The following is a 14,113-nucleotide window of genomic DNA, read 5'->3' as shown; positions in this document are numbered from 1 at the left end:
GCTCAAAAAAGCCACGGAGCACTTCCTCTGCTGCTGCCGCTCTGGAGAAAAATGTTTTGAAGGCTTTTGTTCTTTTACTGTATGATCAGAGTGAAGCTGCTTTGGTTGACAGATTCAAAGCACCCTCTCTCTTTCTGTATATATGCCATACATATACACAATTGCTTCCACCAAAGGATCCTGGAGACTGTAATTTAGCCTTCATAAAGTCCCCAGGATTTATTTGAGGGAAGTCATGTGCTTTAAATGTACGGTGTCGATGCAGCCTGCCCCTCTAACTAACCAAGCAGCCTGGAAAGCCTCCCACTCGTCTTAACTTTGCGGCTTGTTCCCAGCTTTGCAGAGAACTTGCAGAGATGTACGGCAATGACACAGACCGCCTGGAACTGCTGCTTGGGGGCCTGTTGGAAGCAGATAGAAAGCTCTTCCGCAGCATCATTCAGGACCAGTTTATTCGCTTACGGGATGGAGATCGGTTCTGGTTTGAAAACACCAAGAATGGGTAACAGCTAACCAACTTTTTGAAAACATTCATAAGCATGGGGTGCATGAACACCGGGAAGGCCAGCTTGCAGAAAGAGGGAGGAAATTTCTTGCCGTTGCCACCAAGTACCAGAAACTCTAGACAGATTTGCACTACAATTTTACATCATATTCAGGCCGCCTGGGAGCTATAGTTTCCTCCTCACAGAGCTACAGTGTGCAGCACCTTTATAACAAACCACAGTTTCTCAGGGCTCTTCGGGGGAAGTCATGTGCATTTAATATGCTTTAACCATATCATGTGGATCTCTACTCTGTGACAGAGGTTGGAAAGATGTGGCCACCCCCCCCCCAGGTGTCATTGGACTTGAACTCTCATCATCCCCTGCCAGCAAGACCAAAAGTCTGGGATGATGGGAGTTGTAGTCCAGCAATCTGGAGGACCACAGTTTCTCTCCCCACCCTGCTCTATAATGTCTCAAATACAGCCCCACCAGGAGTGGCACAGATTCCCCATCCCTGGCTTTCAGGTTTTGAGAGAGCCCTTCAGCGAGGGCTTGAGTACATCCACTTCCCTCTCCTCCTTTCCCTCCTATTTTTGCCTCATTCTGCAAATTCACTTCCCTTCTGTCTGGGCCAAACCTGCACCCCCCCCAAAGGATGAGTGCAAACAAAATGTGTTGCGGTTACTGCTGTTCCTCCTCCTCCTTGCTCCTCCAGCAGTAGCAGGGCCAGGAGGCTCCAGGGATTGGCAGTGGGCCTCTTAGTAGGATATGAGCCTTTGGAAATGCCAAGCCCCGAAGCTGTACCTGTCTAAGTCAGAGATGGGGAACTTTGTTCAGCCTGAGGGCCACATTGCCTCACAGGCAACCTTCTGGGGGCCACGTACCAGTAGTGGGCGGGGCCAGATGCAAAAGTGGGTGGAGCTTTATACCCGCCATGCAGAGGTCAGAGGTTTTTGTGCCCACAGATACACTTTGACGTATCCAGGCAAATGAGGCGTTGTTGTTGTTGTTTAGTCGTTTAGTCGTGTCCGACTCTTCGTGACCCCCTGGACGCCATGCACGCCAGGCACTTCTGTCTTCCACTGCCTCCCGCAGTTTAGTCAGACTCATGTTTGTAGCTTCGAAGACACTATCCAACCATCTCGTCCTCTGTCGTCCCCTTCTCCTTGTGCCCTCCATCTTTCCCAACATCAGGGTCTTTTCCAGGGAGTCTTCTCTTCTCATGAGGTGGCCAAAGTATTGGAGCCTCAGCTTCACGATCTGTCCTTCCAGTGAGCACTCAGGGCTGATTTCCTTAAGAATGGATAGGTTTGATCTTCTTGCAGTCCATGGGACTCTCAAGAGTCTCCTCCAGCACCATAATTCAAAAGCATCAATTCTTCGACGATCAGCCTTCTTTATGGTCCAGCTCTCACTTCCATACATCACTACTGGGAAAATCATAGCTTTTACTATACGGACCTTTGTTGGCAAGGTGATGTCTCTACTTTTTAAGATGCTGTCTAGGTTGGTCATTGCTTTCCTCCCAAGAAGCAGGCGTCTCTTAATTTCGTGGCTGCTGTCACCATCTGCAGTGATCATGGAACCCAAGAAAGTAAAATCTCTCACTGCCTCCATTTCTTCTCCTTCTATTTGCCAGGAGGTGATGGGACCAGTGGCCATGATCTTCGTTTTTTTGATGTTGAGCTTCAGACCATATTTTGCGCTCTCCTCTTTTACCCTCAATAAAAGGTTCTTTAATTCCTCCTCACTTTCTGCCATCAAGGTTGTGTCATCTGCATATCTGAGGTTGTTGATATTTCTTCCAGCAATCTTAATTCCGGCTAGGGATTCATCCAGCCCAGCCTTTCGCATGATGAATTCTGCATATAAGTTAAATAACCAGGGAGACAATATACAGCCTTGTCGTACTCCTTTCCCAATTTTGAACCAATCAGTTGTTCCAAATCCAGTTCTAACTGTAGCTTCTTGTCCCACATAGAGATTTCTCAGGAGACAGATGAGGTGATCAGGCACTCCCAGGGAATGAGGCATTATCACAGTTCAAAGACACAGACCAGCCAGGCAAAAGCACTCCTGGAGGGTGTGGCTTTTGGAAGTGGGTGTGGTCTGTGGAGACAGACAGGGCTGTAGGACCAATATTGGTCCTCCGGCACTGAGGTTCCCCAACCCTGGTCTAAAGGAATGGGCAGCCCTAGAAGTTGTTGTTAAACCATGATAAATCTTCTCAGTGCAGAGGGGGCAGTGGGGCAAGCTACTCTAAAAGGAAAGGGGAAAAAGACACTGGGGCTGTAGATATGAGAGTGTTGGAAGTTCAGTGCTAATTGCTGTTTGGGAAGAATCACATTTTCACAGCAGCAGCAAATTGCAGGCTGAGTGATGGGAAAACGTATTTCTCTTGAAAGTGAGGCACTAGCTTGTGGAAAGATTGAACTCTCCTGACTACGTAACTGCACCGTCCCTGTGCAATATCTTTTTTAAAAAAGAAGCCAACATAGATAAGTCAATTTTCTTAAAAGTCATATATACCCAGGTGGTGCACATTGTATGATAAATTCTTCATCTCCTGTGCTGGTACAAGGATTAGTTCAATGGGGCATGGCAAGATTGTGTGCATGTTGCAAATCTGTACAAGCTCAACATTTTGAATATTAGATGTAAAATGCAGACACCTGAACATTTAACCCTCGAAAGCTGCCCAAGGTTCTAGACCTTATGGGTATAAAGGCACACTTGAAAATGCAGAGCAGTGCTGACTGAAATCTCCAAAGCCATAAGATTCCTTAATAGGATCTCCACTGGTTCAGGCCAGGGCTTCCATGCCCTGCATAATATCGTGATGCCCCCTACATATTGCAGAGCTTCACAAAAATTCCATGCATGCACAAACATGTTTAATTTACACAGTGTACATACATTGCATAATTCATATCTGTTGGCACAGAATTTGGATCTGAAGCTTGGGGCCGTAGGGAAGGGGAAAATGGGTCACCAGTTAAAAGGGATCATGTATCAAGTGGGCTTCTGCCCAAGACCCCACAGACGGCAACAGGCTGGCGCTTCACTTAACCCTTTTGCTGACTCCCTTTCTCAGGTTATTCTCCTCTGACGAGATTAAAGAAATTAAAAATACCACATTCCACGACATCCTGGAAGCGGTCACCGATGCAGAGTCAAAAGACATCCAGGCAGAAGTGTTTTTCTTGCATGATGGTGGGTTTTATGTTCTGGGCTGTTGACCAGTCAGTAGAGCAACCCCACAGGATCTGTTCCATAACCCTTGTCCACTTCTCCAAATAGACCAAGACCAGAAACCATGGTTTGGTGTTGCTTCTTCAGATAATTTGGAATTAAAACTAACTACAGTTTGTCACGGTTTGGAAACAAAACAGCAAACTGTGTTGAAATGGAAAGTGAATATTTCTATGTATTCTGTTCCCTGCAGCTGTGTTAGAGAAGGGGAGATGGGATAAGCCCAAGGGTTTTTTATTTATTAAAAAAATTACATTAAGCTATGTTTGTTAGGGTTATGTCTGAATGCAACCGGAGTTTTTAACCAGACTGAATATGATTGAATATGATCCAGATTGAAAACGATCCACTCCCATTCAAAAGGCTTGAAGCAATTGAAATATATCAAAATTTCATTTGAAAAAAGGAATAATGTTCCAGGAGGAGATTTTGGATGGAAACCATGGTAGGGTGGGGCTTTTGGGAGGTTTTTTGCACCTTGTGATATTTACAGTGGAAGCATTTTTATGACATTCCATCCATCTTGCTGCAAGAGCGGCTTTATTTATTTTGATGTTAGGTGCCACAATCTCTTCAGTCCATTGTTGCAGTGTGGAGTAATTTCCAGAATTTCAACACACGATCCCCTCAGCTTACCCACACCTATAAACCTAGATCACCTGAGATGCTTTCTGTCTGCTAGAGAGATAGAGAAGCAGTGAAAATGCCATTGCCCAAGCGAGTTCCATCCCTTTTGGCCAGAGAACTTGGAGCAAGTTGGCACTTGGCCTGGATGGGGGTTGACATCAGATCAAAGCGTTGCTGGAGTGGGGTGGGTCTGCGTACGAATTGCAACTATGGGGGAGGGAAATACTTGCTGCATTTATGCAATCTTCAGGAACTCTTGGGTGGCTGAGGGCACAGGTGATCAGTTTGGTCTAATGCCCCGGCCACTTTGTCTGTCTTCCCAGGTGCGCCATGTTCTCAGCCCCAGCAAGTGACTTCACAACAGCTGCCTGTCTGTGTCAAGCTAACTGTACTGGATTACTTCGCAGGGAGTGTACCTGGATTTGTGATCACCATCATTGCTCTCTGTTGCTTCCCTCTGGGTTTGTTTCAGACCAGGTTTTGCTTACTTTACATCCCAAGGAGGGGTTGGATTGGGGCCATGTCCTTAGGGGTGCCACATTGATATCAAAAGTTTCTGCAAAGCATGACCATGTTTATATGATGAGTCTTCCATGAGTCATTGGTACTGACTCTAAGCTGATCTAATCAGTGGGCGACCCCAAACACTGCCGCTGGTTCTGCAGCTTCCAGATGATGCAGCTGTTAACCTGTACTATTTTGAGGAGAGACATGTGTTCTTGCTGAAACTGATGCCACACCTTTTGCGTTGCTCCTTCCAAGCACAAGTCCCCATTTTAAAGCTCTCTCTCTCTTTTTGCTCTGGAGCTTTCCCCATGAAAACCCACTCTTTGAAGCTGAATTGGAGCAAACAGCCATTGGGGTTTTCATTCAGTTCATTAGGCATTAAAAGGCAAATTTACCAAATTCACAATTTCCAAAACAATATTTGAACTGACGCGGTCGTCCTCTGAAATTCATACTTCTCCAAATGTTGCTGTATGGTTTTTCCAACCAAGTAACATGTGCAAACATGAACATGCTAGGATGAAAAGTGCATATAATAAATGCATATATTGCTGAACGTAACCTATAGAAGTTCCTTATATTGGGGGAAATTGCTTTGCAAAAATGTAGGATATTAGTAAAAGCTGCCTCTCAAAATGTGTATATTTGGGGAATTTCACACTAAAATGCTGATGAATTTTCACGAGAGCTTTTTATTAAAAAATATAATTAAATTGCAAATGTGGAGAACCAATTGTAAGATTGGAAAACTGAGAGAAACTGAAATTAGCATATTCACCTATCTCTAGGACCAACCACACTTTTTAAAAAACCCCGTGGTTTGTTTATTTATTATTTATTTCATAAAACGTATGGTTTGATCAGGAATGGGGAATATGTGTCTCCAGATGTTACTGGACTGCAACACTCATCCTCCCTGCTGTCTGTGGCTGATGAGAGTTGCAGCCCAAAATACCTGGTGAGCACCAAGTTGGAGAAGGCTGCTTCAGGAGTTGTCAGTGGGTCCCCTGCAGGGTGCGGGCTGTGGCAGGTGCCCAGCAATGCCAACCCCCAGCACGGTCATTAGCGGCAAGCAACCCTGGCAGCGAGGGCTTAGCTTCGCATCAAGGCCTGTCCCATTGGTGTCTCTGCAGTGAGTCTGTTTGTCGCCTGGATCGTTGCTGCCTTTCGGAGGAGAGCGTTCAAGAAGCTGCAGAAGAAGAAGCAAAGTCCCTCGGTACAGGCAGAAATATCTGCAGATTCTATCCACGGTGAGGCATTTCCCAGAGCATCTGGAACCAAATGCTCCTGCAGATGCAGGAGTAGTGGGGAAAGTCTCCTTGAATATCTTTTGTTCTTTGTTCAGCAAACAATATTATTACTTCCTCTCTACATTTGTGCTAGGGGTATATAGGGTGGTAGTTCTGGTGAAGGACATGCCATGCTCCTTCTGGGGTAGTTTGTCCACTTGCGGTCCCCCACCTTTGGTCCCCTGCACTTAGTTCTCACCTGTGGCTCCTGTCAGCATGTGACAGAGGCTGGGAATGACTTTGATTGGCTAGCTAAACCAGGTGAGGGTAGCTGATGGATCTCAAACCATGTGAGTTAGGGACTTTCTCTGCATACGAAGACAGGCTCTGGAGGATTGAGTGGATGAGACCAATAATTCAGGGGTCAGCAAACTTTTTCAGCAGAGGGCCAGTCCACTGTCCCTCAGACCTTGGGGGGGGGGGCTATAGGTTTTTTTGGGGGGAATGAACGAATTCCTATGCCCCACAAATAACCAAGAGATGCATTTTAAATAAAAGGACACATTCTACTCATGTAAAAACACGCTGATTGTCTGTCCGCAGGCCGGATTTAGAAGGCGATTGGGCCAGATCCGGCCCCCGGGCCTTAGTTTGTCTACCCATACAATAATTGGTCCAACGATCAAGAAGGTGGTTTCTGCACCTGCCTCAGAGGGAGGTGAGGGGCAGATGGAGCTTGCCAACCTGGGAAGGTGGCCCATCTAGAAGAAGGAAAGCTCTGGTGCTAAAATTATTATTAAAATTTTTGTCCGTTTTTGGTTGTATCTGTTTTAATTTATCCCACTTGCCTCCTTGGGTCCTGCACCCAAGGCGAGATATCAATAAATATTTTCATTTCTCCCAGCGTTTGAATGGCAAGACCCCAAGACAGACAGCTCTCTAGTCTACCTTCAGCTGCAGGAAGACAAGGGGATCAGAGTTCTGGACAGCAAGTTGGCCGTGCTTCGGAGCATCTTTCTGAAAAGCCAGCAAAAGGTGGAGACTGTCCTTTCCAACAACAAGGGCAACAAAACCTTGCTGTTGAAGATCCCCAAAGAATATGACCTGGTATGCAACTTGTACGGTGTCTGTCTGCCTATTTACTCATTCATGAACTATATTGAAAACATTAGACTTGTTCACATGCTGCTATCTGTACCCACGGACAAGTGTCGTACAGCTCAAACGTTGTGTACACAGACTGTACTCTCCTTGGACATTGTATGTGAATAATTTTAAAAGTGTGCACAGGCCCAGATTAAGACATGCTGAAGCCCGGAGCCAGGTGTGGGCCCTCCAGATAGTGCTGAATTGCCACTTCCATCAGGCCCAACAAGCATGCCAACGGCCCCAGGGATTATGGGAGTTGTAGTTCCGCAGCATCTGGAGGGTCAAAGGTTTCCAGCACCTGCTCTAAACTGTGTCAAGTTTAAGAGGCCCTGTTCAATTGCATTACCAAAAATATGCATCATTCTAACAGAAATGGAATAGAAATAATTAAAATTTATATTTGCCTTTATATACTGATGCATAGATGAGGATACAACTAAAAACTAAAACATTTGTCTTCCAGGAAGCATATCTGCATTTGAAATCCTTTCAAACAGAAATGCCTTCTGATTTCTTACTTAGCCTATATGAAAACTGTTGACATACGGAAAGACAATTATGCTAAACTTTAAATATAGTTTAAAGATGTATTTACAGGTCCCTTGAAATATTTAAGCTTCAGCTTCAATCCAGCACTGAGTGTGCAGCTCAGATATTTGTGTACAGACACTGAACACTCATTAAATGTAATGTCTGTTGAAATCCTGACTTCCTATCAGCCAAAATCCCTTATTAAGCCTCAGTTTAAAACAAATCAATTAACAGCAGCTGAAGCAACATCCAATGTCTTTAGTTGCTATGTAGAAAGATGAAAAAAGGAGATATTCCTGAGAAGGGATTTCCACAATCAGAACTTCTCCATCTCATTTATTCATAGGTGTTGCAGTTTGATGGAGAGGCAGAGCGAAAGGAGTTTCTTAATCGTCTGAAGGTCTACCTTGAAAGAAATGGACTCTCTCTCCACATATCCGACATGAAGGAACAGCAGCTACTGAAGAAGGCTGTGACCAAGGAGCAGAGAAAGGACATCCTAGATATTTTCTTCAGGCATATATTTGCCCAGGTACTCTCATAACACTAGCACTTGAGGACATCCAAGAAGTTGACCGTTGAAAGATTCAGGACAGACAAAAGAGCACTGACTTCTGCTGGCGTACCAGGTTAATTGAATCTGGTGCCCTGGGTTGTGTTCAACTAAATCCTATTCAGAGTAAACCCACTAAAAGGAATGAACCTAAGTTAGCCATGGCCATTAACTGCAATAGGTCTACTCAGAGCAGGACTAGCATTGAACACCACCCACAGTGTTCACAAACCTGGCAGCAAGGCCTTCTGAACACAATGGGACTTGTGTCAAAGAAAGCCATGCATCGAATAACCACATCCAAACTTGGTTTTTTGGCTCTTCTTCCCTACTAAGATATAAATAGCTGCAAATGTAAACATCTGTCTCTGAGGGCAAACAAGATAAGCTGACAGCACATACATAGTGATGATGTTATTGTATACAATCAAGGTAATTTGCCATGTGTACGTGAAAAAGAGCCTCAATGTTGCACTGTGTTATTCAGGCAAATGTTTCCAACTCTTTCCTTAAATAGTCCTTCTCAGGGATAGATCTGTGCATGTGCCTACCTATTTGACAATAACCTTTCAGTATAGGACAGCCACTTTCAGAGTCCCACAGGGGATGTGTTCCCATCATGACTTCCTCCTCTTCCTCCTTGAAAAATGCTCATCCCACCAGGAGGAGTGCATGGCAGTGACGCTGTCGGTTGTATCCAATGCTAGTCCTACTCAGAGTAGATTCACTGAAATTAATGAAGGACTCGTATTCACTCACTTCAGTGGGTGCATTCTGTGTAGGGCTAGCACTGGGTACAATCCTATGCAAATTTGACGTAATTCTTTTTTTTAAGCCCCCCTCAAAAATGCAGAGCCTGATGAGCATGGCAAGAAGGAGCATGGTAGTTTCTTTCATTTCATTACATTCATTTTTTTTAATCCCAAAATTCCTCCAAGGAGTTCAGATTTAAGTACATCCTCCATTTTTATCCTCACAGATATACCCTGGGTGCTCAGTGAGAGTTGGAGACAGTGGTAGGCCTAAGATCTCCCCAGTGAGATTCGAACCTGCTGTCCTTTGTCTATTCCCAGCATTCTAACCCCACCTCCAAATACTGCCCCTCACATATTGCAGTCAGCAAAAGGGTGGGGAAAAGACGGCTAAGGCCAGCACTTCTTTTTATATAGATAATTTTTATTAAATTTTCTGTTTTACAATTTAAAATACTCATTTTACATCCTTAAGATACCAATGACTCCCCGTCTTCTCTTTCCATGGTTCATTTTACACATCTTATATCTCTGCATATTTTACAAAAACCATACCATTCAGTATTCCATTATTGCATCCATCAAAACTTATTTACACTGTTGAATTTATCTTAATGCTGCCAGTGTTTTCAGCTGTACACAGTTATTTCCCATCTATTCAATAAACATTTCCCACTCTTCTTTAAAAGTAGGTTCTTCTTGTTCTCTTATTCTATATGTTAAGTCTGCAAGTTGTGTATATTCTGTCAACTTAAGTTGCCATTCTTCTTTGGTTGGGACCTCGCTTGTTTTCCATTTTGGGGCTACCAAAACACGGGCCGCAGTAGTAGCATAGATAAACAACCTTTTTTGACACCTGGGTATTTGAGTTTGAATTACCCCCAACAGGAAGGACTCTGGGTTTTTTGGAAAGTACTTTTAAACATTTTTTTCAATTCATTATGGATCATTTCCCACTACTCTTCTATCCTTTTACAAGACAACCACCTATGAAAGAACATTCCCTTGCACTTCTTGCCAGAAACCTTTGCCCAAACGTGGCATGAATAAGTCATTGCTCATTCTTCCTTACAGCAGCTTGTCCCCCAACGTGGAACTGTGTCCTTTTAATTGTCGGGGATTTCCTGCATTCTTTTTTGTTAAACATCAAATAGAGGCACTTACAAAATGCTTAGATGATCCGATCGATGTTCTGAACTATGGAGATAGAAATCAAACCTTGGTTGATAAGTTATTTTAAACTAATATTTGCAGAGCAGAGAGAAAGGCGTCCTGGGTTTGTTGCAGTTCTGTTATTCCTGCGAAGCCTGAGAAGTGTTATTCCAGGAACCTCACCATGTGTCTTGTCCTTTCCAGGTTCTAGACATTGACAGATTAGACGCTGGGGAGCTCAGCTTGGAAACTTCCCAGAAAGCCAAAGAAGCGTTGAAGTGTGAGCTGAGCAGGGAGGAGTTTGCAGATGCGCTGGGGCTCAAGCCCCAGTCTGTGTTTGTGGACTCCATGTTCTCACTCGCTGACAAAGACGGCAATGGATATCTCTCCTTCCGGGAGTTCCTAGACATCTTCGTGGTCTTTATGAAAGGTGAAATTGGATATCAGTGAAAAAGTATGGGAGGGAATAGAGCCTAATCAGGGCATTCAGAATTCTACATGGGAAAACATTCCAGGTGTTCATCATGTGTACATCAAGGAACATCTCTAGTAGGAGAGACCAGCAGCCAGATGGTCAATGGGGAATCACGTTGGTTCAGCAGGAAGTAAGTCCAGCTCAGCCAACCTGAGAAGCTACTGATCAGGATAATTATGGGAAGGCCATTCCTAATAAAGGTGGGAGAGAAATTTGATTCAGTTCACATTTAACAACCAGTTCCAAACAGTATGCCAAGCAAAACATAGCCGTTTCTTCAAAATTCACACCGGCCCAAAATTTGCAATTTGGTCCTCCAACCAAATAATGTGTAGAAAAACCAACAGGGTAAAAGTGTGCCTAGAAATGCATATTTTAGTGAAAATAACATGCAAAAATCAGAGGAAATTGCATTTCAAAATTGTATTCTGCACTAAAGTGCAGATAGATTTTTATGAGGGTTTTAAATAAAAATGCCAGCTGATGTTGGGATGCGAACAACTGAATCTAAAGAGTGAAAACAAGGAAAACTGAGAGATCTGCGTCATCCTCATGTGTCAGGCTGCAGCAATAGTCTTTCCCACATCCTCACCCACCAGTTTCCTGGAACACAAATCCCCCCCCTTCAGTTATCAGTGAAGTCATTGTGGGGCTGGAGAATTGGCCTCTCATAAAAATTCCTTATCAAATGGGCTTTATGATAAGCATTTTTATGGTAAGTATTTTTGATGTTACTCATCTTACTCTTCCTCCACCAGGATCTCCCCAAGAGAAGTCAAAACTGATGTTCACCATGTATGATATAGATGGAAATGGCTTTCTTTCAAAGGAAGAATTCTTCAGAATGTTGAGGTACTGGATAGTGCCGGGGAAGGAAGTCTTTTTCAGCTAGAGGGCCACATTTTATTCTCCCAGGGGCCGCATATCAGTGGTGGGCAGGGCAGACAGGTCAAGAAATGTAAACAGTAATGTAAACAGGCCAGTTTCTCTTTACCCTCCATCCAGCCAAGCAAAGTGTGTTATCCGAATGCAAGGACACATTCCTTCTAGGCAAAAGCCCTACAAGGTGAGGAACAAGGCCAGTGACCGAGAGTGGATTCTCCAGCCCCAGTTTTGAAATTGAAATTCATACGAGGCGACAGTTTCTCCCTAATGGATTCTGATATTCTTTTTTTAAAAAATAATAATCAATGCTCAGTACACATATGACATCTAATATCATAAATTCTTGCAATTGAGAACAGAATGCATAATGTAAGGAAAAATGAGGCAGGTAGAGGTTATGTTGTTAGTGACCAGAAATGCTTAGGGTGGACATCTGACTGCAAGGTTCTTAGTGAAGACTCAGATGTTTTGGACCCCTTTTCTCAACATAATTTGACTCAGTACATTTTGCATGTACCCATGCCACTTTGCCCACAGCCCTTTGATTCATGGCAGCTTTTGCAACAGGCTCCTTGTTTGCTGACCGCGTTGTGTCTTCTGTTGCCTCTTAGGTCTTTCATTGAGATCTACAACAACTGCCTCTCGCGAGATCAGACTGAGAAGGTCATAGAGTCCTTGTTCAAGGAGTCGGGGTTCGAAGACAAAGAGGAGCTCACCTGGGAAGATTTTAACTACATGCTGCGGGACCATGACCAGGAGTTCCGCTTCACTCAACTCTGCGTTAAAGGTAATGGAAAAGGGAGAGCCCAGGCCTGAGCTTGGGGGGGGGGCATGGGAAGGCAAAATTAAGCAGCTGAATTGTTAGGTAAATTGGAATTTCCAACCCTCACAATACTGGGGGAGCGTGGTTGGACTTGCAATGGAGAATCGGCCTTCCTTCTACTCCACCAATGGGAAATCTTTTTGGCTCCACATCTCTTCCTGAAGCCAACTTTGACAGGTGGGCAGGACAAACCACCTTCCGATCCCATGGCATCAATCATAACGCCCTTGTGTGGGATTGCCAAGCGCCCAACAGCCAGTTAGGTGGCTGTCTGCAGGGCCATAGTAAGGGAGCGGTGAGGTGGGCCCCCTCCAGGGGCGTAGGCGAGGGCCCCCCCCACAAAATTGGCTTTAAAATATGTCCATAAATATGTCTATAAATAAAAATATTGATTATTGCCTTATAAGAAAAGGTTTTAAATAGAAGGTGGATTGAATGGGGGAAGGGGTTTGGAGGAGAGGCGGAAAGAAGAGCTAATTTGTCAGTGGCTGAGGGGGCACACTCTGGACAGTTCTGCCAGGGGCGTAAGATCACCCAGCTATGGCTCTGGCTGTCTGGCACTTGGGTTAAGCATCTCTTTCCACCACCAATTTCCTGCTAGAAATCATAGAATCATAGAGTTGGAAGAGACCACAAGGGCCATCGAGTCCAACCCCCTGCCAAGCAGGAAACACCATCAGAGCACTCCTGACATATGGTTGTCAAGCCTCTGCTTAAAGACCTCCAAAGAAGGAGACTCCACCACACTCCTGGGCAGCAAATTCCACTGCCGAACAGCTCTTACTGTCAGGAAGTTCTTCCTAATGTTTAGGTGGAATCTTCTTTCTTGTAGTTTGGAACCATTGCTCCGTGTCCGCTTCTCTGGAGCAGCAGAAAACAACCTTTCTCCCTCCTCTATGTGACATCCTTTTATATATTTGAACATGGCTATCATATCACCCCTTAACCTCCTCTTCTCCAGGCTAAACATGCCCAGCTCCCTTAGCCGTTCCTCATAAGGCATCGTTTCCAGGCCTTTGACCATTTTGGTTGCCCTCCTCTGGACACGTTCCAGTTTGTCAGTGTCCTTCTTGAACTGTGGTGCCCAGAACTGGACACAGTACTCCAGGTGAGGTCTGACCAGAGCAGAATACAGTGGCACTATTACTTCCCTTGATCTAGATGCTTTACTCCTATTGATGCAGCCCAGAATTGCATTGGCTTTTTTAGCTGCCGCGTCACACTGTTGGCTCATGTCAAGTTTGTGGTCAACCAAGACTCCTAGATCCTTTTCACATGTACTGCTCTCAAGCCTCTGTGTATGTGTTCATCCATCTATATTTACAATGCCACTGTCAGAAACAGACTATATGGACCTCTGGTCTGAGACATAACCCTAAGAAGTTAGCCCTTTCTCTTCCCCTTATTCTGCAAAATCCTTCGTATGAACAGACATGACTTTCCTTATTCTGTCTCTCAAAGGAATTCCTGACAGATTCAGACAAAATGTGAGCAATCGAGCCTCCGTCATCGACAAGGATAGAAGCAACAAGTAAGTTCTCTGCTCAGCCACTGATCCTCTGTGAGCCGGGCTCATCTCAAGCGCCGTCCGGCACTCGCTCCACAGATACACAGCATACATTTAAAGCACATTTCCTCCTCTAAAGTATCCCAGGGACAATTACCACCACCCTCAACAAACTACAGTTAC

General features: G+C 44.6%; 1 protein-coding gene across 3 annotated transcripts in view; it reads left to right on the top strand.

Annotated features, from left to right (window-relative positions):
• The window catches only part of LOC310749393 (dual oxidase 2-like), a 49,002-nt gene that overhangs the window by 15,125 nt on the left and 19,764 nt on the right, over positions 1-14,113 (top strand). For all 3 annotated transcript variants that reach the window (XM_083586226.1, XM_083586225.1, XM_083586227.1), the window contains 10 exons: positions 336-502; positions 3,583-3,701; positions 4,691-4,828; positions 6,008-6,124; positions 7,008-7,210; positions 8,130-8,315; positions 10,445-10,670; positions 11,474-11,567; positions 12,212-12,387; positions 13,885-13,954. In XM_083586226.1, the coding sequence (XP_083442352.1) occupies positions 336-502; positions 3,583-3,701; positions 4,691-4,828; positions 6,008-6,124; positions 7,008-7,210; positions 8,130-8,315; positions 10,445-10,670; positions 11,474-11,567; positions 12,212-12,387; positions 13,885-13,954 (1,496 nt within the window). The remainder of the gene's footprint in view (positions 1-335; positions 503-3,582; positions 3,702-4,690; positions 4,829-6,007; positions 6,125-7,007; positions 7,211-8,129; positions 8,316-10,444; positions 10,671-11,473; positions 11,568-12,211; positions 12,388-13,884; positions 13,955-14,113) is intronic.

Source organism: Podarcis filfolensis, assembly GCF_964270895.1.
Source record: "Podarcis filfolensis genome assembly, chromosome: 14".
Lineage (NCBI taxonomy): Eukaryota > Metazoa > Chordata > Lepidosauria > Squamata > Lacertidae > Podarcis > Podarcis filfolensis.
This window is presented reverse-complemented; position numbering and strand designations above follow the sequence as displayed.